Source organism: Oryzias latipes, chromosome 10, assembly GCF_002234675.1.
Source record: "Oryzias latipes chromosome 10, ASM223467v1".
Taxonomy (NCBI): Eukaryota; Metazoa; Chordata; class Actinopteri; order Beloniformes; family Adrianichthyidae; genus Oryzias; species Oryzias latipes.
In genome coordinates, this window is record NC_019868.2 from 7,199,217 (window position 1) to 7,225,382 (window position 26,166).

General features: G+C 40.4%; 1 protein-coding gene across 7 annotated transcripts in view; it reads left to right on the forward strand.

Annotated features, from left to right (window-relative positions):
* Positions 1–449: 449 nt before the first annotated feature.
* The window catches only part of atp8a1 (ATPase phospholipid transporting 8A1), a 116,863-nt gene continuing 91,146 nt past the window's right edge, over positions 450–26,166 (forward strand). For 4 of the 7 annotated variants that reach the window (XM_023958987.1, XM_023958982.1, XM_023958986.1 and 1 more), the window contains exons 1-3: positions 451–845; positions 18,869–18,983; positions 25,946–26,045. In XM_023958987.1, the coding sequence (XP_023814755.1) occupies positions 797–845; positions 18,869–18,983; positions 25,946–26,045 (264 nt within the window). In that variant the 5' untranslated portion in view covers positions 451–796. Of the gene's footprint in view, positions 846–18,868; positions 18,984–25,945; positions 26,046–26,166 lie in introns of all 7 variants that reach the window. The other 3 variants (XR_002873940.1, XM_023958983.1, XM_023958985.1) reach the window with 1 other exon arrangement.

Below are 26,166 nucleotides of genomic sequence, written 5' to 3' on the forward strand. Positions count from 1 at the left end.
ATATTTTCTGTAATTTCTGGTCACATTTATTTCAATATTTGTGTGTAAAAGTTGTAGCTGAATTGCAAAGAAAAATATAAAATTGTAGCTGTGATATTGCAAAGCAACATGTTTCAAATGTATTTTTAGTAGTAGGAGTTTTTTTAAGTACAACATTTTAGTGGGGTTATTTCACTAAAACGTAATTCACTAGCGACAACATGAGATACCGCAGAGGGCGGAGGTGTTTAGAGCTACCAACATTTATTGTTGGAAACATTTAAAAAATAATCAGCTTTGCTGCACACCAGAGCTCACTCGGGTTAAAAGTGTTCACATTGGTGGCAAACGTACTTTTTGATGAGCCCTTTTCACACTATTATTTTCCCGGTGGACAGTTTTTTCATTTGCTCGTCCCCTCCCACTGCAGCTATTTGGTACAGTCCACATTGTGTAGCGGTGCCATCCCCCTCACTTCAGTTCATGGTAAATCCGCGTCCGCTCCGGCTCCATGGAGGTCTACTTTCGGCGTTGTTCCGCCGCCGCGTGACTCTGCTTCGCGGAGGGAGGACACACGCAGGACCCCTTGCCATGTATTTGTCACCTCAAGAAAATTGAAGTTGGCTGTGTCTCGGTATCTCGTCTGTGTCTCCCATGATAAGCACTTATCAAGTCGCAGTTCACCCTGCGTGAAGGAGAGGCTCCTCCGCTGAATTTTCACCGTTGTTTTGTAATTCTTTGACGGCTGGGAACACAAGGAGGAGGATAACTGCCGCGGCCGATTGGCAGGTGCCATCGCCCGGCTCTGCGTGAGGAGATGCCGCCCGTCCAGAGAACCATGTCGGACCTTCGTTCTCGAGTGGAAGGTATGAGGCAACTAGTTTAAGAAAGACATTCACAGGCTTCTGTTGTTGGTTTTTTTTACTTTGTTCGTGGGTAACGGCCAGCCGGGGAGCATTTTTGTGCAAAAACCTGCTAGCTCCACAGGGCTGTATTCACTAAACCAAAAGCCAAGATTCAGAAGTTTTGTCAAGAAGAAGTCGCGAAGAACACATCAAAACCAGATTTGAATGCAAAACAAGCTGGTAAAACGATTAAAAAGTTGTCTTAAAGTGAAAGTAGGAGTCTGCTGTCAAAAGCAGGCGTCTGTAAATAAACAGGACCAACAACTGCTGTGCGAGTCTGGAGAAGAAACTAGTTCGTTGTTTCGCTATCGTGAACAGGACAGCTTTGGCCTTCCCTCTTCTGTCGTTGGAATGAAGAAGTTGCGTTTTTTCTAAATTAATTAATTCATTCATTTATTTTTAGTGGTAGTAGTACAAGTGCATCTCCAGCCCTGTGGCTCTGATGGTGCAGAACTTTCACTGCACCAGCAGCAGTGTCACTTATCCTTTTTGACCAGGATGAACTAGGATGGTTGGAGGACTAATACTCAGCATGGTGCTCACTGACTTTAGGACTTGGAAGCTGCTTGGTGCATTTGGAGAGAGAAGAGAACCAATCAGTGTCTTTGTAGATTTTGGATTTCGGGCTGCAATGACAGGTTGCCTTCATGAAGTTTGCACATTGACTGTTTTCCAGACGACTCTTTTGTCTGAGAGGATGCAGTGTTCATCTGTTATGGGTGTAACGATTCATTTTTAGCAACTATTCGATCCATATCATATATTGTGGTTGCTGATATGATTCTTAGTCTATATTGGTACATTTTGAATGATCCAATTTGATTTGATTCACTTACCTACAATGGATCCAGGACATCTTTAGCCAAAACTTCAACCAGCGTGACTCTGAGAGAAATACCTGCTACTGAACAGTGTAGGTGAAGTTTTCCACGTTCCTTGTATTTCTTGCAAGATAATCAAGTGTAAATTAAACAAACAAGTAAAATTTTATTTTCACAAAGTTCAGTCCACATCCAACCAGCTCAGTGGCCTTGTGGCGGACATTCTGTGATAGTGTCCGCTGTGACTGGAAGGTCGTGAGTTCAAATCCAGGGCGAGTCATACCAAAGACAATGCCTCCCTGCTTGACACTCAGCATTAAGGGGTTGGATTGGGGGGGTTAATCCTGGAGGATCCCCCAGGGGATGGGTCAAATGCGGAGAACAAATTTCACATACCTAGGTAGGGATGGGTATCGTTAAGGTTTTAACGGTACTACTACTCTTATTGATACTGCTTATCAATCCGGTATTTTAACGATACTCTTATCGATACTTTTTGAGGATGAAAAATAAATAAATAAATAAATAACAAACTAAGAGCATAAAGTGTTTTATTTCCTCATTATGCAACAACATTTTTTATTTTAACAAAATATTTTACTTTACATTTTTCCAAATTGAATAGTAAAATACATGAAAAACGACGTTATTTAAAGAAAAATAAACAGCAATGTTTTGAAATATTGCTGTCATGATGTAAATATAAAACGAATTAAATAAACTCTTCACTCTAAAATAAAATACAGTTGGATAGGGCAACATGGTGGAGTACGCAGTATGCAGGTAGATTGCAGAAAGCCGCACGTTTGCACGCTGCATATGGTGGGTGATTTGAACTATAATAAACACAATCAACTTTGCTAATAATTTACTTTTTCTGCGAGTCCTGTGTTCAAACTTCAAGCGCTTCTGGGAACATGAACGCGCACCCCCAACACTCTTGCGCGGCAAGCGCCACTTCCTCTTACACACGCAGCGCTGACACACATACACTCTCATTCTACAACACCTATATAGTTAGTTCATTAGTTAGATAGGTAGTAGTTAGTTGTTACTGTTATTTATTAATAAAGAATACTGCGTTGTAATTATGAGTTGTATTCATTTCCGACATGGCCGCCAGGGGATATTGTGTTCCGCGGCGGCGGGTGGGGCTGCGGTTAACCGTGACTCCTGCTGCTTCATCAGCGCAGTGATCAAAAATCCTACACTGTCACAGCTCTAGTTTATGTCTTGTGGGCCACAAATACCGATACTGCGGTCTTGAAGAATGTTGCCCCGGGGCTCGTTCAATACCGGGGCTCGGTACCTAGGTGTGTGACAGCTTATTGTACTTTAACTTTAACAAGAATATAGACCAAAGGGAACATTATTAGAACATTCTACCCCTCTGTATGGTCACATGTCTTTGCTAAATTCAATTTTCTCTACACATTGGACTGGAATGATGGACTGACCAGTTTTTGCTGAATCACGTTGTCTGCTGTGATGGCACTTGGTCGTTTTTACATTATAGGAAACTGAACCTACCGTGGCTCAATCCAAATTGCATTTTCCAGGTTTGATTCTAATTGATTTATTTAATTTTCAAACAATTTTATAATGGTATGGGTCGATTGAACTTGCCTCAAACAAATCGGTCTGGTTGGGCTGCAGGTATACAAATCAATCATCAATTAAGTCGATAAATTGTTATACCACTGTTATCTACGAGGACTTTCCTTTAGATGTTTATAACGTGTCTGCTTCGCTTCACTGTTGGGGAGTGTCTCAGCTTCTCCAACGTTGAGCCAGAAAGAAAAAGATTAGAGGCAATCATCTGGAAGCAATAAAAGGTAAACAACAAAGCGTCTTACAGCAACTCCAGTTTCTCTCACTAAACATTAATAGGATGACCTCCAGACATGCGCCTCTTAGTTTCAAGCATTGACTATATATGAGAACTAGACTGAGTCACCCCTCCTCCATCGCATTCTAAACAGGAAGTACACGCTGGCTTCAAGAAGCCAAAATCCCATAGACCTTTATAGAGAAATAAACAGCTATTACTGTCATTCTATGGGTCAGAATAACTATTTTTGCTCTGCTACCTTTTTAACATGTTGTTGCTAATTGCTTTTTATGTTATTTTTTTCTTAAATACAAGTTATTTGTTAAAAAATGACCAATCAGATGCCTTAATTAGAGTATGTGGTACCCACACACAAAATTTTTGATGTGTTTGACTCTCTCATGTCTACTTTCAAGTGGTAAGGGTGTGGCCTTCCAACAAGCTCATTCCTGATTGGTAAGGGTGGTTGGCATAGAAATGAGGACGTAGACCGATTTGGACCAATTGCATCTTATTGACGTTGTCTGGCTCCAACATGGCGGTGTCTGTATTGTGAAAACTTGACGACTGAATTGACTTCATTTGGTTGGAGCTGGAAGTAAACCATTTTCTCTGGATAACGTCACACTCACTTGGTTCAGTTCTCATATACAGTCAACGGTGGCAACTAAAAACACTTTAAATTATGGTTGGGAGAAATACTAAAATCCTATTGTCATAAAGTATCTCAAGAATTGTACATGTTTGCTGTGTAGTTAGTTTGCATCGCCGAGGTTTGACTCCATTTTAGGGTTATCTATCCCCTCAGTCTATCCTCTGACTGTTAAACAAACCTTTTACTGTAAAAGCGAATTCTGAACATTCTCTCTTGTAGGTTGTTACACAACGCGGGGCAGGGATCAAGCTACTTTAGTTTCTAGAAGTTGACATGCTGCCAAAATACTAAATTGGTTCAATTTCAATTCACAAGTTCATTATTTGCTTCAAATTATGGTTTGACTCAACTTGATTGAAATATTGACTTGTAAATTGTTATTTGAAAACATATTGGTTTGATTTTAAAGAAGTGTTTTTTTACATACCATAACTTACATTAAACTGAAGACATGGAACGTTTTGTAAATATTATTTCTTACAGAAGAAATTTGCAAAAAGAAACATTCTTTAATAAAAAAAAGAATAAAAGAATTTAATTTTTCTGAATGTTGTTTTGTAATACAGAAATCACATATCTAACGGAAACACAACCATGACCCAAAAATCAATGTTTGAACCGAATAATGGGGGAAGTGAATCTGATGCCTTCTTTTTTCATGCATATTTTTCCCTTTTGACCTTTTTATTATGTTGTATTTGACTGTGCCGTCTTTAAACTGCTTTAGGATTGAAACTGAAAGGAACTGAAAGGAAAAAATCTGACAGTCTCAAAGTCGCAAATTCCTTTTTTTAGGGTTGACACCTGCATGATTTGTGGTTGACGGGACGACGGCGCTAAGCACAGTTGTATTGTAGTCAATGTACCTGTTTTCCCTTGCTAAAACACACGTCGCATACCCAATGTGAACCCAGCATAAGGGACCTTTTGATCCTTCAACTAAAATATTTTCCATATTTTTCAAGCTGACACTTTTTTTCTCTAATAGATCAGTAAAGTAAAATTAGATTACCCTAGCTAAAAATTAGACTAAACGCATTAAGAAACGACTCAGTCCATATCAGGTTTATCTGTTTACCTCAAGAAAAGCTGGTATTATTGCATTTACGGTCATCTCGAGTGTAATGAAAGCTATTAGGCCAAAAAATGTGAACACAGATATGGATTTTACCCTGCTATTGTTGACCACTGCAGCTGCTGCAGTCATGAGAGGGAACTCATCAATTATGCAGTAGCTATCGCTGTCACACTTTCCCCCTTTGTTTTTCCTGAAGTTACACTAAACAGTCGGCCTTTCACTTGTGCGGCGGCTCTCTTATCCTGGCCTCAGTAAAAACTAGAGCCTTGTCTTTTATTTTTGGGGCTTCTTTCTTAAGTTTGACACTGCGTGCTTCAGCAGCAGCTGTTTCCTAGCCTCACGTGTGCCCCTTTTGCTTTCTTCCTGCTGGATTTCTCATAGTGCTTTTGCAGGATGCTGAGCACACTCCCTTCCCTTGAGTTTTGCATTTTAATCACCAATGTGCATCCGGCAGGCTTCTGTCTAGAAATGCTAGTACTCTGCCAGGCTTACCACCTAATCCATCAGCCGCCTGCCTCTGTCCATGCCCCCCACCCCCCAGTCTTATGCACCACGTGCTGCTCCACTCTGTGTCTCTCTCTTTTGTTGTCCTGTAAAAAAAAAAAAAACCAAACATCCAATATCACAACGTCAATCTGGCTTAACGTGTTGCCAAAATTACCCTACCTGCCATCAGCATGTCTGCAGTTTTCTCCAGCAGGGCCTGCTTTAGATGTCTGCTGTACAGACTTCAGTGATCTGTGATCTCTTAGAGAGGCTTCGTCACATGTTCCAGTGATGCGTCTCTACAGTCAGACAACTCTGGTCTTATCCAAAGGTGTAGACAGGAAGATGAACCAAGGACAAATCTATCAAAGAACCAAATACCTGTCTCGTTTCTTCATCTGATGTAAAAGTCACATGTTTGCAGTTCTGCTGGCAGGTCACAAAGTAGTCTGTCATTTCTTCAAGCACCATGCTTCTACTTTCTTGTCACTCTCGCAGGTCTTTCAAGCGTAAGCGATGCTGGATGTGGCCCCTGTAGCATTTCAATAAGACCAGCTTAGCCTCAGTCTGTCTGTATAGTGGGAACAGCATGGGGAGGGAGGCTGAGGCGGGGGGATAGACAGCTCCCCTCTGAAGGCATCCAGAGCTGCCTGTGCCTGGCGGATCACTGGATGATAATAATGGGACACAAAAGCCCAACTCGCCACTCAATTCCCTGTCTGGGACCATTGGTGTGTAATATCAAGCTCCCTTGGGCTCATATGTGCTGGCACGGGACATCTCCTCTTCTGTATTCTCCACTCCATGTCTTGTCTTCATCACTAACCTGCAGTCTAATGTGAGTATCATGAGCTAGTGGATTTCTCTCACCTCAGTGGTTCCTCTCTGTCTGCAAGGCAAACTTTGAGAGGCAGACTCCTGTTTTTCACGCGTCCACGAGGAGACAGATGCTCCTCTGTAGCTTAGACACAGACACTGCTCTGGTAATTAGTTGCTAATAATAACTGTAGGTTTTGGTGTTAAACTGCCCTGAGAAAGAGGGATTTGAGAGTTGATGAGGATGCTGTCTACAGCAATTTATCATCATAGTATATAGTTTTAATCTTTTAAAGTCCCACTTTGATCATCTTTTGATCTTTTGTAAAAGTGTATCCACTTGTCTTTTAATTATGATTATGCCATTTTTACGCAAAAAAAAAAACCTCTGCAAAGACACAGTTAATTATAAATTTACCTCTTGTGGGTGGAACTGTTGGCATAAGTCTGCCCCCACATCCCATCATCCCTCACACACCCAACTTAACAATACTGGTGCAACAAAATATGGGCAGCAATATTGGAGCTATATAGCTATATATGAAAACCTGAACTGCAGCTTTAATCTTAATTTTCTTTATAAATGTCCTCCATTCTCAGAAAAATGACACAAGGACATGTGAAAACCACCAAAATGTGATTTTTACTGAAGTGGTTCTTTCAATAAAATATGTCATTAAAGCTATATTTCTATGACTAAACTCTCTCATTATCAAATTATTTAACATTATAGACAAGAAGCTTGTTAATATACCAACCCTTATCCCACAATTAGATACTGCCTTTTCTTGTATCCTAAACGGTGAATGAGTCATTGACCTATTGATCCTGCAGAGGAAGACGGATTCATTCATTTGCTGGTTAGCAGGAGCTTCGCTGCTGTCCATCAACCTCAAGGAGGTTCCCTTATGCAGAAAGAAATTGCTGCTTGGAAGCAATTGGAGGAAAATGTGAGACGTGATTAGCTCAGATGTCATGGTTTGAACTAATCAGAGCAGTGCAGATCGATTGTTAAATTACATTCATGCAGTTGTCATTTATGTGGCACATTAAGATAGGATTTTGTTCATCTACCACACCTGGTGCATTGGACAGCTGTTTGTTTATGATGTCAGGTTAGAAATAACTTTCAGAGGCCCCTAAATGTTATGTGGAGGGAGGAAACAATGCATTCTTTTTATGAGTATTTCCTAAGTTTAAAGAGAATTAAATGGTCTTGCAAGCGAAAGCAATTTTTAGCTTTATTTATCCACCATTGAAACAAACAAGTCATTTTGGGTAGACACATCCTTGAGAGGCATTGAAATGTTATCACCTGTAGATCTCTGCTAAAGCAGTTCACATCCTTATGTCTTAAAATCTAAAATCTTATAATATAAAGTCATGGTTCTTTTGAAGATGTCCTTTTTCTATGTATCAATGGCATTTGATAGTAAAACACAGGGAACAACAGCAAGCCGGCGCTTTCCATTAAACAGTCAGTGCGATCATGTCATGTTGGGATGACGAGGTCAGGCAGGGGGCGTTGGCAGGCACCCCACTGGACAACAACACTGTCAATGTAGTGGAGGATAAAGCCCAATATTTATTTTTATGACTGTCAGTTGGATTTATGTTCAATAAGCACATTGCTTGTGTAGATGAATTTGTTTTGTATACAAATATATTGTGTTGCAGCTGATGTGTTGTAATGCAGTGGCCTCTGTCCAGATGATTCCGTATAGGTTGTTGGATAGTTAAATGCTCCAAGTGTCATTAGCGGGATAAAACTGGAGGCACTTCAGATAAATACATTCATAGTTAAGAGGTGGGTGTTGAACATTTTCTATTTATAATCCAATCATCCATGACATAAGAGAGCAAAATGCTGCTGCTGGAGATATAGCAACGCATGAAGTAATCATTTTCAGAAGGGTTTGTGCTCCTGCAGTGAAAGCAGTGCTATAGCTGATATTAATGATGACCTCCTCTTCAAGCAGAGACCCAGATCAATAACACACTGATGGTATTCACCTAATTGTTTTCTCTATGGGCTTAAGACAGGTGCATTTGTAGCTTTGCCTTACTAGAGGGCCTGCTTGGGCACATTAGATGCAGTACTCAAGGTTTAACGGCATGGTGGATTAATTCATTATCATCATCAAGCATTTGGAGATCGCTGGGATTCATAGAACACATGTCTGAGTGATGACTGTTTGTCCTCAGTGTTCATCTCAGTCCTGAAGTTTCGGATCAGTTATTCTATGTGTTATCAGCCCAAAAAGGTCTTGTGCATCCTCTCGTGGTTTTTAATATTTATCTAATATGGTGTGCGCATTAGAGGTGAGCCTCACCACCTTTAACCATCTACAAAATATTGTAAATTAGATCTAGTAGCCTGATATTGAATATAGAGCACACATGTTTTAAGGTTTTGAAGTAATCTCAACACAAGAGCAGTATTGACAGATAATTTCTCAAAAAGCGAACTATCATTGTCAGCTGATTTAAACATGTTTGCAGAAAGGTTTCGCTGATTTGGTTGGGATTGTGCCACCATGAAGGCCATGAGCACACAGACGACAAACCTATATCGTGTTTTTGTGGACATTATTTGAAATCTTGGAGTTGGATAACAAACTTGTCTTTTACATAGAGAGAAGCAGTCGTATCTTATAGGGAGCACAGGTGTGTCTTGCAGTTCCCTGGAGGACCACCGTAAGGGACTTCATGTAAATGGAACGCACGATTTAAAATGTGGCATCGTTTTTAAGTGTATCTTAAAGTATTTGTAAGGATAATTTCAGTTACACGCACTTATGACGTACGGGTGATGCTGTCGCACAGTCTCCTAACGCCACACTCTAGTCATTAGTAAGGTGTGAGGACTGGCTCCTTACTGACTCCGCGCCAAGGCTGCACGCACAGGGTGTGGTGGTGATATGTAAATGCTTGTAGGACTTTCGTAGGACGGCCTCATAATTGACACTGTCTAATTTTCTACATTGTAAAAGTCAGGCAGCATGCAAGCACCAATGGGACCTTTTTGTAGTGTGCAAGATTTTGGGGGTTTAAAAGAAAGAAAAATCTGTATGACGTGTCCGCGTCTCATCTACCTTACCCTTACTTACATTTACATGTTTTTTAAGTGTTTGCTATGACTAGTCACCTGCAGCGGGCCTGTAGAAACAATTGTGCATGAAAATGTTTAGCACTATGGGCTCGCCGAGTGGTCTACAGCTTTGATATATGCCCCTTTTTTTTGCCTGCAGATGACCCATATGCACTCTCCTAAAGGGAAGCTATGACTTAGGCTCTATGTAAAATAAGATGAAACCACATTTATTTAACTAGAAGTTAATTGTTCACCCTAAAATCTGAGATACTTGTTTTTTATTTTACCTCAAAGAAGGATTGCAAATAGTGTATACTGGTTATTACCGTTTGTCAAAGCACGTTTTTAAAAAAAAATATGGCCTATTAGATATTAGTCCGCAGTGATGATCAGTAGAAAAAGTCAGATGCAGCATCACACATACTGGGGGGGTTGCTTTTACCTAAGTGTCTTCATCATCCAGCGATTGTTTCATATCAGATGGGTATTGTCAAAACACAGAGCCAAGCCACTACAAATGCCCATCTTCTGTTTTTTGCAAAACTGCACCACTAATTCTATAGAAGGCACACTCTTGGGAAATTTTGATGAAACACACTGATGCAATAAACTTTCTGCTGTGCAGTCAATTTGTTGAAACAGATGCTTTGTATTGTAGTCCTGTGTTGACCAAAGCATGCCATAGAGGTCATAAAAGTCTCCTTAAATGTATCGTTTCTGAAAGAACATCTTTTTAGAAGAACAGTTTTCATTGTCAGATTATGTATTTCTGGATAAACTGTTACTGATTTTGATCAAATTTTCAGTGAAGGAGAGGATCATGCTGAAGGGGACTAACAGAGTTTCTTTATTGTTTAATGGATGTTAAATTTTAAATCTTTATTACCTAATCAAGAGCTCTACTTATAGTATAGGAGATGCCTGTTTGTCTGGTCATTCACAAAGCCCCAGTCCTGGGTTTCTGTCCCTCGCCAAGCTCAGCCAGGCCTGCCTCGTGACGCCACTCCAAGCCCCAGCTGCATGTTGTCTCCTGGTCCGTCACTCCCACTGTCATCCGTCTGAGCCTATGAGGAGCCAGCGGCCGCTGAACAGAGAGCAGGATTATTTCTGCAGCTGCCCTGTTGTGGTAGTGAGGGCTGGTTACAGCTCTGCGATCTGATAAGCGACTTATGGCTGTTGGTTAGATTTCTGCAGGATCTGCTGTCCCCTCCAGCTGTTCTTTCCATTCACAAATGGTGGGAGATTCAGATGGAGCTGTCATCTCTGGGACTTTGATTTCCATGAATAGATTGTGGCTGCTCTGCAGCTCTGCCCACTGAAATATTTACACAGCATGAATGAAACATGTGGAGATCTTCTTTTGGTGGCATAAGGAGGGCGTTCTTCCGATTAAGAGATCACAGTCTACAGTCATATCAAACTAACTTGAGTTTATTTATAGATAGCCTTGGATTAAAGTGGCAAACATTTCCAACAAATTAAGTAAAGTCATGTGTCATAGCTCCTTTCCTTGTTATTTTTCTGTGCTTGTCAGCCTTTGCTGCTGTTTTCTCATCTTGATTGTGGTTTGGCTGCTGTTCATTTTCTTATCAAAGCCTCAGTGACTGGAAGCTCGCATGCCTCAGAAAACCTTCGGTTGGAGGCAGTTTGGCCAGGGCACACACCTACCTGTAGTTATTGAGCACTTATTAGTTTCTTTGGCTGATGTTTCTGTCCTCTGTATCTCACCTAATCAGCATCCACTACATCATTTACGCTTATTTTTTTTTATTTAAAGTGTTCGTTTGAGGTCAAACTACCGGTAGTTATATTTAGCATATATAAATGTGTGAACTGTTTGGTATTTAACCCTGAATGCTTCATGTTGGTCTGTGTGCGAGGTCTAAACTTGACTCTGCAGTCATTATTCTTCCTGCCTTTAGATGCTGTTAATCTCGCTTGTGTTAACAGTCGTGACAGCAATATTTTTTCCACTCCGAAGGCCAACATGTTAGATCAACTGGTTTCATAAATCTGCAGAGGTTGCATTTTTATTTACCTTTTTTTTTTTCCAAACTGGTAGACATTACAATGTTAGTCTTGAGAGTTGGCTTAAAGTCTCACTCTAATTTTTCTTCTATCTATTTTCAAAGTGCTCCCAGTGGTCTTTTAATTATGATAATGCCGTTTTTAGCCAAAATAAAAAAATAAAAAAACTGTTGTTTTCATGGTCAAAGTTTCTGCAGAGGTGCAGGAGTTTATTAGAAATTCACATCTGAGTTGTGGGTGGTACTGTTGGTAAATCTGTCTACGCACCACCCTGCTAGCTGACAGCCCCTCACAACTCCAACGTGCCATTACTGGTGCAACAGTACTGGAGCTATGCAGCCGTACAGTTTTGAGTCAGATTCGAGCTTGGATGAGGAAAACAAAGACGTACATGGATCTAGTCATCTACAAGTGGATGAATCCGAATGGAGCGTAGCAGGTTGCTTGGGGCTCGCTCAGCCTATTTTCCATGTCACAAATAAGCTCGTTTTGAAACCCTTATTAACAGCAATTTAAATAAATACTAAGATGCGCAATTTGAAATAATCTTCTTTAAATAAGTCCTCCATCATGAGAAAAATGACACAAGAACATATTAAAAAAACGAAAACTGATTTTCATTGGAGTGGGTCCTAAAGTGCGATCTTGTGCAGATCTTTTGCAGTAGAGTGTGTAGAAAAACCTCAGAAAGTCCAGCGGTCATCTACTAATTAGATGGTTGGGGGTTTGACCCTGCTTTAATTTCTCTGTCTCTTTGTCCTTGGGCAATACCCCAAAAATGTTATTCGGCAGGTGCAACAAATGCATAGGTTGCATAAATTGAAGGTTGAGGGTGTTGCCGGAATGTTGTATATAAGTGTTCATTAACTTTCCTGAAATAAAATATGCTACTACAGCATTTTTTTTTTTTACGGTTAAATGATACAACCAAAACAGTTTAGAAAAGGTTTATTTTGTGATCTTGATAAGATTTTGCTGTACGTCTCCCAGTAACTTGTAGCACGGCGTTAGGAATAAGGAAAGACCCGCATGTCTGGGCCAAGCTTTTCTGTGCCAGATTTTTCCCACTGGGCACGGAGCTCTGAATGCGTGCCCCTTGTGGCTATTGTTCCACCAGTCTGTCTGTTGGCTGACACAAACGATAATCCTGACGTCTGGCCTCCATCCAAACTCATTACGAGACTTGGTGGCATTGATCCTTCCTCTGGAGGCTTCAGAGCTGTGAGCCACGGTTATCCTCCAGTGAGCTTTATTTGGATCTTTATCACCCCTTTCTCTATTCTCTTCCCATAAAAGTTACTATTGGGCTGGGAATCATAGGCTATTTTAAAATATAACAGTTGATACATGGCCCTCTTCTTGATAACATCACAGAACAAGGATTCTATTGATGAACCATTAGACATAAGCTGTGAACAAGCTAAAATGGTTCCAAGCGTCATTCTGTGAAGTCATTAAGTAGGCATAACTGGAGCAGAGAATTTGTTTACTGCAACTTTCTGGATTTCTTAATATATGAGTATTTGGAGACCAGTATGTGTGCTTAACATGTATCAAGTTACTCACATTGCCCTATCAATGCCTTCCCAGCCCTTAACCCTTATTTTGTGATGGGGTCAAAACTGACCCATTTTCAAGTTTATGCCTCAGTCACAAATGCCCCTATGGGTGGATACTGGCTGTCTGTGGGCAAAAACTGGGCAAACTTATACGGGGCATGCAGGTGGTACACACAGACATGAAGTCATAGACCGCTTGATGAGCCCGTAGAACTACGGCCATAATGTGAGTGGTAAGTTGTAGCAAACACTAAAAAAAAACACAAGGGTAGCTGAAGTCGGTGATACGCAAGCACGTCAAACAGAATTTTCATTTTTTTAACCTCCGCCAAACCCTGCACACTGTGCAATGATCCTGTTAGTGGTGTTCAAGTAATAAGTGTGTGCCCGATGTGCGCTCCTTGCTTTCTGCCTGTCTGTTGTAAATCAGGAAATTAGACAATCGGGGCGTAATGTGTGTGGGGACATCCTACAGGCATCCTATATATGCTTGCGCATCACCTGCAGACCTTGTGCGTGTTCTAGGGCTGCACGATATGAGGGAAAACTCGCGATATGCAATGTTGGTGATTTCTATTGCGATGACGATATAACTTGCAAAACAAATAGCAAAACAACAAAAATCATATTTCCCATTTCACTGCAGTTTAATTTAAACAAGAGTCAACATACCTTAAATCAGGGGTCGGGAACCTATGGCTCGCGAGCCATATATGGCTCTTTTGATGGTCACATGTGGCTCGCAGACACATTTTTATTTTTTTATTTTTCATTAGACCAGTCCTTCTCGGGCGCGATGCGATGCCAGAGGCGCACAGTAGTAGCGGTGCTTGGAGAGAAGGATCTGCGCCAGCATTATCACTTTACTATTATCTATTATTTCACAGAGTTTATACCACCCGGAAACCTGTGAATTGCCGTGCCTAAAACTGCGCGCCCCCGTCTCTGAGAAAGAGCGCGCAGTAGCGGGGACGGGATGTGAGAGGGAGAAAGCAGAGGGTGAGGGTGGAGTTGTGGGCTCGGTCAGTAAGGTGAATCGCGCAGGGATTGTAAAAACGTAAAACCTGCTGCCCGTCACTCACTACAGCGAGTGAGTGTGTGTTTGGCTCCCCGTCTGCATGTGATCAGTCTGTCTCACATTTACAGAACATTCAGACCTATGATCACGTTTAAAGTATCAACGCCTGCATGAAGCAGAAACTCACCACGTATCAACCAGACTAAACCATCAGCAAAACTACCACGAGAAATACTCATCATTTATTAACAACAGCATAACAATGTTATTAAAAATAATCCACAGACTTATTGTCCTTTAAAAGTGTTGAAATTATATCAAATGCACACATTCACTTGAATATTTAGTTTTAAACATATTGTCGCGGACTGAGTTTAACTTGGCTGTTGGGCCGCGTTAAAAGTTCTGGAGTTCCTTGAACGCATCAAGCAGAGATCTGATTGGCTCTTAGTTCTGTCGCTCAGCCTGTTGTTAGTTAATTTGGACCAATGGGGTTCAGCTATGGGCCGAATAAGGGAAATGGGAGGGCTGCAGCGGGAGCAGGGGAATATAAAGTTGGGAGAAGCTCTCTCGTCTCGGCGGGAGAGATTCAGGAGCTGCTGAATTAATTTACGGCATTTGTTACAGCCTGCATTAACCAGAATAAAGAACCTTAAAAGAGGTTAAGTCTCAGTGTGGGAAAAGGACACTACATTATTGTATGGCTCTTTCGAAATGACATTTAAAAATATGTGGCGTTTATGGCTCTCTTGGCCAAAAAGGTTCCCGACCCCTGCCTTAAATTATACTCCAAATAGAACTAGTCTACCTGGAGGTGAGCATCTTAATTCATCCAGGGCTTCATCCGATTGGTCAAATGCATAAATGGATTTATTTGATTTGCTAAATACTTCAAGCTGCCATAAGATTGTTTTAGCACATTTAAAGTAACCAGTTATTGCGATTTTCACCGTCCTTTTCGATATGCATATTTCACAGTTCAATATTGCGGTAACGATAAATTTCCGATTTATTTAGCGTGCTCCATTTGTGCACAGTCAGTAAGGAATAATTACGCCCACTTTTCAAATGACTAGAGTGATTTGAGAAAATGCGCATTTTCCACCAAGGAATAATAGGAGCCGTTCCTCTGAGACGTGTGCTGGTAGCTGAGCACTTTATTTTCACACCGTTTCAGAGTCTGAGGCCAACAGACAGATGTAGGGAAAGAGCATGTCAGAAAGTCCTTGCTGATAGCCACCTATAGTTATTCTATTTTACTAGAACTGTTGGTCAGTTGGTTCTGAATTGCACACTTGTAGCTGTGTGACATTACCATGTCGATGCTAAAGAAAAAAACAGGGTTTAGGGAAAAGTTTTGTTTTTGAATCTATTCAGTTTTAATGGACTAGTTTTAATGCAGAAATTGCTGACAGAAAAGGGTTGACATGTAGATTGTTAAATGCACTGCTTCAATGTGCTCCACTGTATGCCCCATTTTAATCCTAATCTATTATTAACAGAGTTGAAACACGCTAATATTAGCTATGTAAAATGAGGTGCTATTTCTTTGTCAGCTAAGACTTGTGCATCCCCTTTGTGTCAAAGCCAAAAAAGCAAAGCCCCAACTGCAACTGGTGCATTGCAGCACCTGGTTGCTCCCGCTCTGAGGCTCCTGCTGCTAAGACTCATTAAGAACAAAGAGACACAATATCTGTCATATCCATGCAACCGGTCCAGCTTCACACCAAGCGGTGCTGCAGGGACCACCTACGATGGCTCACCAAATGTTTTACTTGCAAATATAAACTAAATCTATCCACTTATGCAGGATTTTGCTCCATGATTACCTCAGCTGGATCTGAGCAACTTTGAGCTTTGACACAGTGCAGCATTGAAAAAACAAAGGCATTTACATCTTATTATTTTGTCTTAATTTTTAAATGAAAAACATCGTTGCCTCTAAAGAAAAACCAAGCACTTAATAGTTTGACAGTATCCTGCCCATGTCCTTATTTTCCATCCTAAATCAGCATGGCAGCATTCGCTTATAGGCGTCCTTTTTAATTTTTTTTGTCACCTTTGCTCACCGGGCTGTTACCACCTGTCATCGCAGTGTCACCAGGTGAACTGCTGGCAGCAACTGTTTTCAAAACCAAAGCGAGGATAGCTCTTTCCACGTAGATTTACTCAAGTTAGGGCACATCCACTCCAAAAACTCCTTGCATGAGGTTAATGGATGTTCTTCAAAGGCATTGGACAGCGCTATGGTTGTAAATTCAGCTATGAAATAAACATTTTTCTTCACCGGAAAGATTTTAAGGATATTTTAAAATCAATTCTGGGAAATCAGATTAATTAAGAAATGTTGATGCCTTGTTTACAAAAAAACATGTACTTACAACCAAGCTAACCCTAACACACAAACTAAAGGACGTGACCACTGAATCAATACTGTTACTTCACTTGCCCAGTTCAGCCCCTCTGGTGATCTGACATGTTGCATAATAGGGTTGGGATAACCAACCACTGTTTACCCTGGTGACCAAACAACCTCATGTATTTATAGTTCCAGAGCACATGTTAAGTAGAAAACCTTTTCCTGTCGTACCTTTAAATTACTCTGCAAAGTGGACCAGAAGCAGCAGAAGAGCTGCTTTGAAGACGCTCCAGCTCAGACTGTAACTTAAGTCGGATTGGGATGAGTGTAAGGTGAGAAAAAAGATGGAAGACAAAGATCAGGGAAAGTTGCAGGTTTCACTTTGGAAGTAACTCCTTTTCTGCTCGAGTTCCTTGACGTGAAGGAAATGCTGCAGAGGAGAGGAGTGGGGTTACAGCGGTATATCCTGTGGCCTCTCTGGTTTCACCACCTCATGACTCTCAGCCCTCTTTCCCCCTCTCTCCCGCAGCGCGTGGCCTTTTGCCCGCTTTAAACTTCAAGGATTACTATATTCGTAGTTGCGGAAACTATGCAGGGCTTACCTTACGTACCTAAACACTGCTACCCTAATAAATCAGTGAAGGCCATTCAGGAAATTCTAGATCGCATTCTTGCAGTTTCACAATCAAGAAACACAGAATACTCAATCAGACTTGTTTTCTCATTTCAGTTGCCAAGTGTCTGTCTTTATTTACAGTTAAACAGGTGCTCAAAATACCTGTCTTGGATAGAACCAGATGTTGCAAGAAAGGAGCCATGCAAAGATGTCGCCTTTGTGCGACAGAAAACAACTTTTTCTTACACATCAAACAGTTTTTAGATGAAAGTAGTAGAAATTCTGACTTCAGCTACAACAGGTGAAAACAAAGATTGAACCTATTTACTCTGAATATTTCAAAAGCCTTATTTGGGTTACTGATACGAATGCTCCAAACACTTCCAACTTCTTAAGATGCTGAATTTGAACAAACCTTTAAAAAGTTATTTTCTTTTCTGGGAGAGCGAAGCATCTCTACCGCCTACATTCAGCCTCCGTCATGTGTCAGGAGAGCTGTTTCCAACTTTGAGTGGGAGCAGAGAACACTTGGATTCCCAGCGTGTTCTACAAGGGTTTCGAAGACACTTTATGAGTAGACTATTTAATGCAGTGTTTCGTTTGTATTGAAGTAAAAGGACATTTTTTTGTGTGCCTTTTAACACAAAACCTAAACTTTCGAGTCAAAACTTTTATTTGTCCCAAAAATGCAGAAAATACCTTTTTTAAAGTCATTTCCAAATCTAAATTGCAGCCGCTTATCTATTCCAGTAGCCTGTGAATCTGCAGGAATTCACTTTGTGTAGGAAATTCCACCTAAATAATTTCCTGGAAAATATTAACCTAGAATAGGAACAGGGCAAGCTACTCAGTGTTTTAAATTTGTGTTTAAGTAATCCGATTTGGGATTTAAATTGTATTTCTTTATTCATTTTATTCTTATCTTCATCATGCCTACTGAACCAAAACTAATAAAATGCATTGAAAAGGTATATCTCTGACATCAACAAAAATATTAAGATCAGACTGTTACTAATTCACTGTTAAGTTTTTGCTTGGTTTCACTACACCTTTTCTTATGAATGCTCTGGACTACTGTGGCCCTTGCGTTCAGAAATGTGTTGTCTAGTTCTGTTGTATTTCTATGCCATTTGCTGCACTTCAGTTAAACCTTCCTAAACACCCTCTGCTTTCATGAAGATCATAATTCCAACTTCATTTTGTCATCAGTGTTGGCTCAAAGCTGAGGTACGCACACTAAATCAGCATGACTGTCTATCATGGATACCAATCAGAAAAGCAAAACAGACTCTTAAGCTAAAAGCTTGTTTCAGTGCCATTGTACTAAAAAAAACAAAAAAATACATCAAATGGATCAGAGCGAGTCCATCACAATTTCAAAAACGGACAAGTATGCTAAAGTTGTTTAAAAATTTTCTATATTTTATTTTATAACTAGCCCCTCCAAAGCTCCAAGTAATCGCAGCGTTTCAGAGGTATTGACCTGTTCTTTTCCTGCCTTTGAAAGAATCCTTTGATGGATTTTAGACAACAAATCAAAGGCATTCCCGATACGTTTTATGTCTCACTTTTAGAATTCCCCACTGGAGAGTTTGTAAAACCGGAAAATATCTTTTCTTGCAGGATATGAAAAGACAGAGGACACTTCAGAGAAGACATCTTTGGCTGACCAAGAAGATGCCCGACTGATGTACCTCAACCAGCCACAGTTCACCAAGTTTTGCAGCAATCGAGTCAGGTAAGGAGAAAATTAGAAGAGACATTGCTGTACAGAAAGCATGATGGAGTGGTCCAATGTGGTCCAATCATAAAACAGCTTAGGCCAATAGGTGTTGGAAGGGATTTTGTTGTGTCGGTTACTGCAGTGAAGCCTTAATCCCGTGCACAGTACGAGGGTTGACTCGTACAGGTGCTGGGGGGTTTTGGGATGTCTGGGCCGTGGAGCGTTGTTGAGAGGAGCGGCTGCATCTTAAAGGGAGCCCAGGTGTGTCTTGTAGTTCCCTTGAAGCTTGTGCAGTCACCTTAAGGGACATCATGAAAAGTGAATGTACAATTGTTGTGCATTAAGTGTATTGTGAAGTATTTGTAAGGATAATGTAATTTACACGGACTTCTGAGGTATGAGGGATGTTGTTGTTTGGTGTTCTTACGCCACGCTCTAGTTGTGCACGTGCTGGCTCCTTACTGACTGCGTGCAAATGCTGCACATGGGATGTCCAGGATGCCCACACTCATGCTGCACTTTTCACTTCCACAGCACTGACGGGCTCCTTGCACAGTGCGCATGTGTTTAAAAAAAAAAAAAGAAGAAACATTTGTACAATGTGCCTGTGTCTCACCTACTACACCCTTATTTACCCCTGCATGTTGTATAAGTGTTCACAATGACCTGTTTCTCACCGCATGCTCAAAGAAAAAGATGTGCATTAACATTTTTAAGCTATGGGCTCACTGATTGGTCTAGTATGATCGTAATATTTCCTGTGGGCCACCTGCCTGCCCCATACACATTTGCCCATTTTGTCCACAGACAGCCCATATCTACCAGTAAGGGCAATTGTGACCAACGCACACAGCTAAAGTTTGCAGTTTGTTTGGCGTGCTGGCTTCTGAGACACAGCACCCGGTTCTCTCTGCCCACACAGTCTGACATCTTAGTTCCAGAGGTGTTGGAATCCAGACTATGTGGCTGCATCTGAATGTGTGTCCCTGTTCACTTTATTACCCTGCAAAGTCACATCCCCACGTCTTTGTTTCTTTTTCACCCCCACCCTGTTGATGCGTGACATTTCCTCTCCAGTTCATCTGGATCTGATGTCATGTTGCAGCCATTTATTAGGCTGCGGGAGCTTAATCAGCTGCTCCCCACATGTAAACATCTCCTGTTGTCAGGGGTATGAACCATAACAATGGTTAGAAAGTGCTCGAACAAGGAGCCGAAGCCTCCAATAGAAAGGCGTCCATCCATCATTTAAAAACGATAAGAAAAAAAGGAAGAGAATGGGCACTGCAATTATGATTGAAGGTGATGACAGAGAGGCTTTTATCAAGCCCTGATGAGTACAAGGGACTCTCCACAGCACAGACCTCATCTGTTACTGCAATAATGGAGGCATCCACACTGGTAACAAAACCTCCGACTTAGTACTGATTTTCGCATGACTTTTTAAAACGTATAAAACTAATGAGCTTATGTGTTTTCGTCGATGACCGGTGACTATTGATGACGTCATCGAGTTGTAGTCACGTTCAGATTTGAAGACACTGCGTTTACGTAACTCTTCACTTGCAGAGCTAAATGTAGGAATAGGGAGAAGCCATGGGGTAGGGAATTCATTCAGATTCGGCCATAAATGCATTTTTCGACTATAGTGCTGTTTGAGAATATAAAATGGAAGCTAAAAGCATCAGACTTGACAAAATGCTTCAGCAACAGGCTTTATTCAGCTGCCCCATGATAGCTGTTATCTCTCCTGACAGTCATCAGAAGACATGAACACGTACTCTATCATAACCACTCATCCTTGACAGTGATTGAATAATGCTTTTGGTCTTAGATCATGTTACACAAATATTTAATAAATGACAGCCATTAGTGTAGTTTAGTCATTCCAAAAGAAAAAGAAGTAGAAATGTTCAAATTGATTTTAAATATTTATGTATTTGGATTTTTTAATTTTATTTTAGCCTGAATAAATTGTTACGTTTTAGTTAAATCTATTGTACACTTATCACTGAGCGAATGAAACTTGTTTAAAACATGTACATGGCTGCTAGTCAGCAACTCTTTTTAAAAAACATTTTTGTAGGAACATTCAGAGAATTCTTATCCAGATAAAATTCATGTCTATCTGCTGGATTCACATCACTGCGGATGCAGTGGTACAGATGTTTCAGACTGACCTTTTTTCTCCTGTTGCTTCTCCTGGAGGAGCGCAGCGTTTGGCATCAAAGGTCAAGATTGCTCAGGCAGGCCGTCAAGGAATGTTACCGTTAGCTTTTCTGCTGCATGAACAGTTCAAACTTTAGGTCTGCACTGACTCAGCTTTCAACCAAAGACCATTAAGTGGAAAAATAAATCCCTGACAGGATATGTACGATCACAGGTAGGGTCAGTGTCAACCGTCACATGTTTGAAATCCGGTTTCCTGAGTGATGAGCTTCACTCACAGCTGTTCTTGGGATTTATTCTGTGGGTTGACTAACCTTTGATTTGTAGTCTCACATGAAGACATCAGGTCCATTTTAAGAGTCTTTCCGGTCAAACTCACAACCTACCAGGCAAGTGCAGTACTTCAACTACATGTGTTCAATAATATTTACTAGAACTAGTTAAATGGGTGAACAGCTATGTCCGTGAAAGTTCTGTGTTGGTATAAGTTTGCAGAACATCATTTTAACCCATTTCCCCCCCAAAAAATCTGACAAACCAGATGCATTTAAAGGCTATAGCTAAAATAAAATTGGTAAAAAATATACATGTTTAATTTGTTATTTTGAGTATTTCTATTATAAAAATCCAAGAAAAAAATCTGTGTGTCATGGAAAATGTTGGAACGTCTTTCAACATGTTAAATGTAGACAGCTACAATAATCTTAGACGGATCTTTTTTGGATTTGACACCAAACACACTCAAGTGCATCAACCCAACAATTTCTGAACAATGTGTATCTACCAACAAGTACACAACTTCTGCTTGTACCTGTCTTTTGCTCGGATGCTTTGATCTTTACATTTCTAGCTCACATCTCGGAGGCAAAGGCTGCAGTTTTCTCTAAAACCAATTTGTTCAGCAAGATTGGCTGTTGTCTCAAAGTGACCTGTAGCGGCTCAGACAGCAGCAGGGTTTGTGATAAATGATGAAACCAACCTTACAAGCCGAAAACACTCACACTTTTGTTTGTCTTGCTTGATCTCATCCCCCCCCACTCCAGCATCTCCTAAATGAAAGCGTTTCAGAGTGTTGTGAGCTGTTTATTCAGCTGCATGTGGGATCTGGTTCCAGTGTAATTCACAATCCAACCCGTGAGTACAGGTGTGGCTCTGCAAACCATCAAACTGTTGATCTTCCATTAGATGCTGCTCGTATAGAAAATGTGTGGGCCCAAGCACAACCTGCTTAACCCGGTCCAGGTTGGTGTGTAGTATTTAGGCCGACTTGTTGACTGGGTGGATTAGTTTTCATTTTCTGATGTGTTTGAGCTTCTCATTGCAGCGTGACAGTGTACCAAAGGTAAATATCAAGCTGTGCCTGTGAGTTACCCATTTCTCAGAATGTTGTCGCTCGTATAAGAAAAGTGGGGTAAAATATTTACATACGCCGATCTGATTACAGTATTCTTTATTTTTTTCTACTTTTCTTCTTTTTTGTACTCTCAAAGTGTTTGGTTGCTACTAAATGAAAACTCAAAGAAAAAAAATAACAGTATTTGTTCTTTAGGTTTTTCTTTGTTGCCACAAAGCCACAGTAACATTCTCCATGACCGTTTATAAGACACCTGAGAAGTTTTCAATGCAGTTTGGGCCCACTGATGTATTCCCGTCTGCTATCTTTTTTTACTGTAGTCAAATGATGACAACATCAAACCTAGATTGATGATCTAAAAATATTTATGATATCTGAAAAGCTTCTAGAGTGAAACCTCGGATTGTTTAGGCTCGTCAGCTGAATATGTCATGGGCTTAATCTAATTATTGCTTGCTTTATATTCTGATTTACAGCATGCTGGCAGCATTTGCTGGCTTGCAGCTGGAAATAATCTCAAAAGCAGAACAGCTTCTGGACAGAAGAGATTGTTTTTTTTCTTCTTCTCAGGCTGACGTTAATGAGCTACCTGCTTTTTGCGAGGCTGGCCATCAAGAAAACCAATAAAGTTTTTACTGCTTGGTTCTAGACCAAAGGGAGAAAGGCTTAAAATAAATAAATAAATAAAAACCAAGAGGCAGTGATGACGATGGCGGCTGTTGACCTGAATGTACCAGACCTCCATGACACCTCCTGCAAATCCATAAAGCAATTATGCACGCAAGGCAGCACATGGACGTATTCCATGATCAATGATGCAAGAACAATTATAAGTCAAACGTGCTGTAGAGGGTTTGTGGGAGCTTAATTTGAATTCATAGGCATTCCTGGTATTCAAGAATGCATAGAGCATGGCTTTATTACTTTATTTGATCATTTTGCATAAACACAAAATAAAATGTAAGACCCTTAAACAGTCATTGAGAGGGATGTTTTTGGCACGATTAATTCAATGTACCGTTAGAGAATTGCAGTAAAAGGTTTTCACAGTTTACTGTCATGAATTAGGGCGAATGCGGATTTTAAAAAAAACAGATCTAAAAGTTGGAGATGTGTGTAAGAAGAGAAAAATAAACGCATTAGAAGAGAACAGCCATAAAGTGATGGCTTTAAGGAGACAGATTTTGTGACTGGGAGTGGGAGGCCTGCTGCAAAGGTAGAGCAGTTGACATCTGATTTCAGGTTTGGTTCCGGCCTTTCCCATTTATGTGTTGAACTGTTATTGGGCAAGATGCTCGACCCCACATTGTTCCTGGTGGGTAGAAGTTTGTGCCAATGCAAGTCAACAGACACACCATCAGTGTGTGTGTGTGCATGGAAAAAAGGGACTGTGGCTGTAAAGCACTTATGCCCATAAAGCAAAGTAGAACCATCATCTACCCTCATCTATTGCTATATGTAAGAATAAATGACTGAATAAAATTTCATGTTTTTTTTCTAATTGAAGGAAAATGTAAATAATTAGTCATACAAATGCACCCTACAGAGACACACAATCACATGAGAAAAACGAATGTATTTCTGCTTCACTGCATTTGCGTCTAACTCATTCATCTCTAAAGGTTTTCTCTTTATGAAAACAATTAAGAAGCAGAACCATCTTTTTATAAATCAAAATGTATTTTTGTTGACTATGTAGTCAACAATGTAAAGAGTTTTGGTGTTACATCTTATGTTACCTTTTTAAATATGCTTTTGTTTCATTCGTGTTTTTGTCTTTGGTTGTACTTTTGGATTGTGTCTACATTGAGCTTTGAGGACTCTTAATAGCACAATCACAGACTTATGAAATTTGAACTCTGTATGCAGTATGTTTTTATTAAAAATTTTTTTTATAATATTTTATCCTCCAAATATCAGATTCAACTGATTTGCCCAGTTTCTTGTCATATTCACTTCTGAGTTAATACATTTTTCAAACAAAAATTAGCATAAAAATAGTACCTGTATTTTGGACTATAATTTGCTTTGGAGTATGCAGCCAAAATAAAGCATAAAAAAGGAGAGAAAAAAAAATCACATTCAAGTTGCACTGCGGAAAAGTGCAACGCTTCTGATCAACTCTTGGCGCTATGCTCCGTTCATGCTATATGCAATTCGCGCATCAAATTAGTTGCTTTCCATACATGTATTATTAAAGTTGACTCTTCAGATGTTTTTGGGGGGAACTACGGTCTAAAGGTTTTAGCCTCATCGCTACATGGAAGCATTGTTTGTACATCTCACATACAGTCAATCCATGCAAGACATGGATGCTTAAAGATGAGGTTTTTATTTTATTTTGTAGAGCTCTACCAAAACAAGGTCTCCATGTCTGGGTTCATGAGATCGTTCAGAGACTTTCCCAGCACGTTGAGGTTCACTCCTACTGTTGGAGCTTGGTCGGAACGACTGCTGCTTTCAGCGGTACTTCCGTCCCTCTTTCACCCAGTTTGATGTCTTGCTATCCCGCATTAATCCTAGGAGAGAAAAAGTAAAGATAAGAATAAAGGTGGGGTTTCATTACTGTCTCAATGCAAATAAGCAAAATATCATAGTTAAAGAGAGCTAACCGATTCTCCTTCATATTGGTTTTGATCTCCACCCGCACATCTGGCTTAGCGACGTGTTATCTTTCAGCGGCCTCTAGAGGTTGTTAGTGAGAAAATAACAAACATATGCGCCTATTTGTTTAAAAAAATCACATATAACTCATATCTGTGAGTTTTTTTATTTTTTATTTTTTATTTTGTTTTATTTTTCTGTGATTTATGTGAATTCCCCCCCGACCAAACTACCGGTAGGCAAAAAACCACTACTACATTATTTTCTTTTGTGCTCGAGAACATGCAGGAAGTAGAATAATAAAATCCTCCGTTAAGTTTGATTTTTCACCATTAGCACCATTTTGTTTCATAACTTGGTTGCCTTTAGGTGAATGTGTGACCACGTTGATACTTTGCTGGAAGTTGTTTGACAGCTTTTGTGCAAACACGAGCATGCACAGCACTGCCAGTGGCTTGGCTTCCAGCATGGCGTATATCTTCTCCTAAAGGGGCTGTTCTTACTGGCCTCTTTAGGGCAGCTTTAAATCAGCCTGCTGGCAGTCTGACTGCAAGGAGCTGCTGAAAGGTCCTTTAGTCTCAATATCCCACCATTCATCTGCAGATCTCTGACCCGCTGCCAGGAATTGATGCCCCCCTCTTCCTTTAATCAAATTATCTTTATTATAATGGCCTTCAGTGGTATCCAATGCACAAACAAAGCTAAAACTATAACTAGAACACAAGTGTTGAGAACTGTATCTGATGACCCATTGGCAGATTTGGCAACTTACACTTTTTCTTTCTGTCTTGTTTTTGTCTGTTGTTTTTTTCGTGCCTTGGGACCGGCTTGCTGTGCGATCGGTTTTCAGCACGGCCAAATATAACGTCCTCACCTTCCTTCCTCGGTTCCTGTACTCACAGTTCCGCAGAGCAGCCAACGCCTTCTTTCTCTTTATTGCACTCTTGCAGGTAAGATACGTTTTTATTGATAACTTCTTTTTTATTTGAAGTGCTGCATTTGATTTTTTTTTTTTTTTAAATCTGAGACTCAACACACACACACAAGAGATTATAAGACACTCTGGAGCTT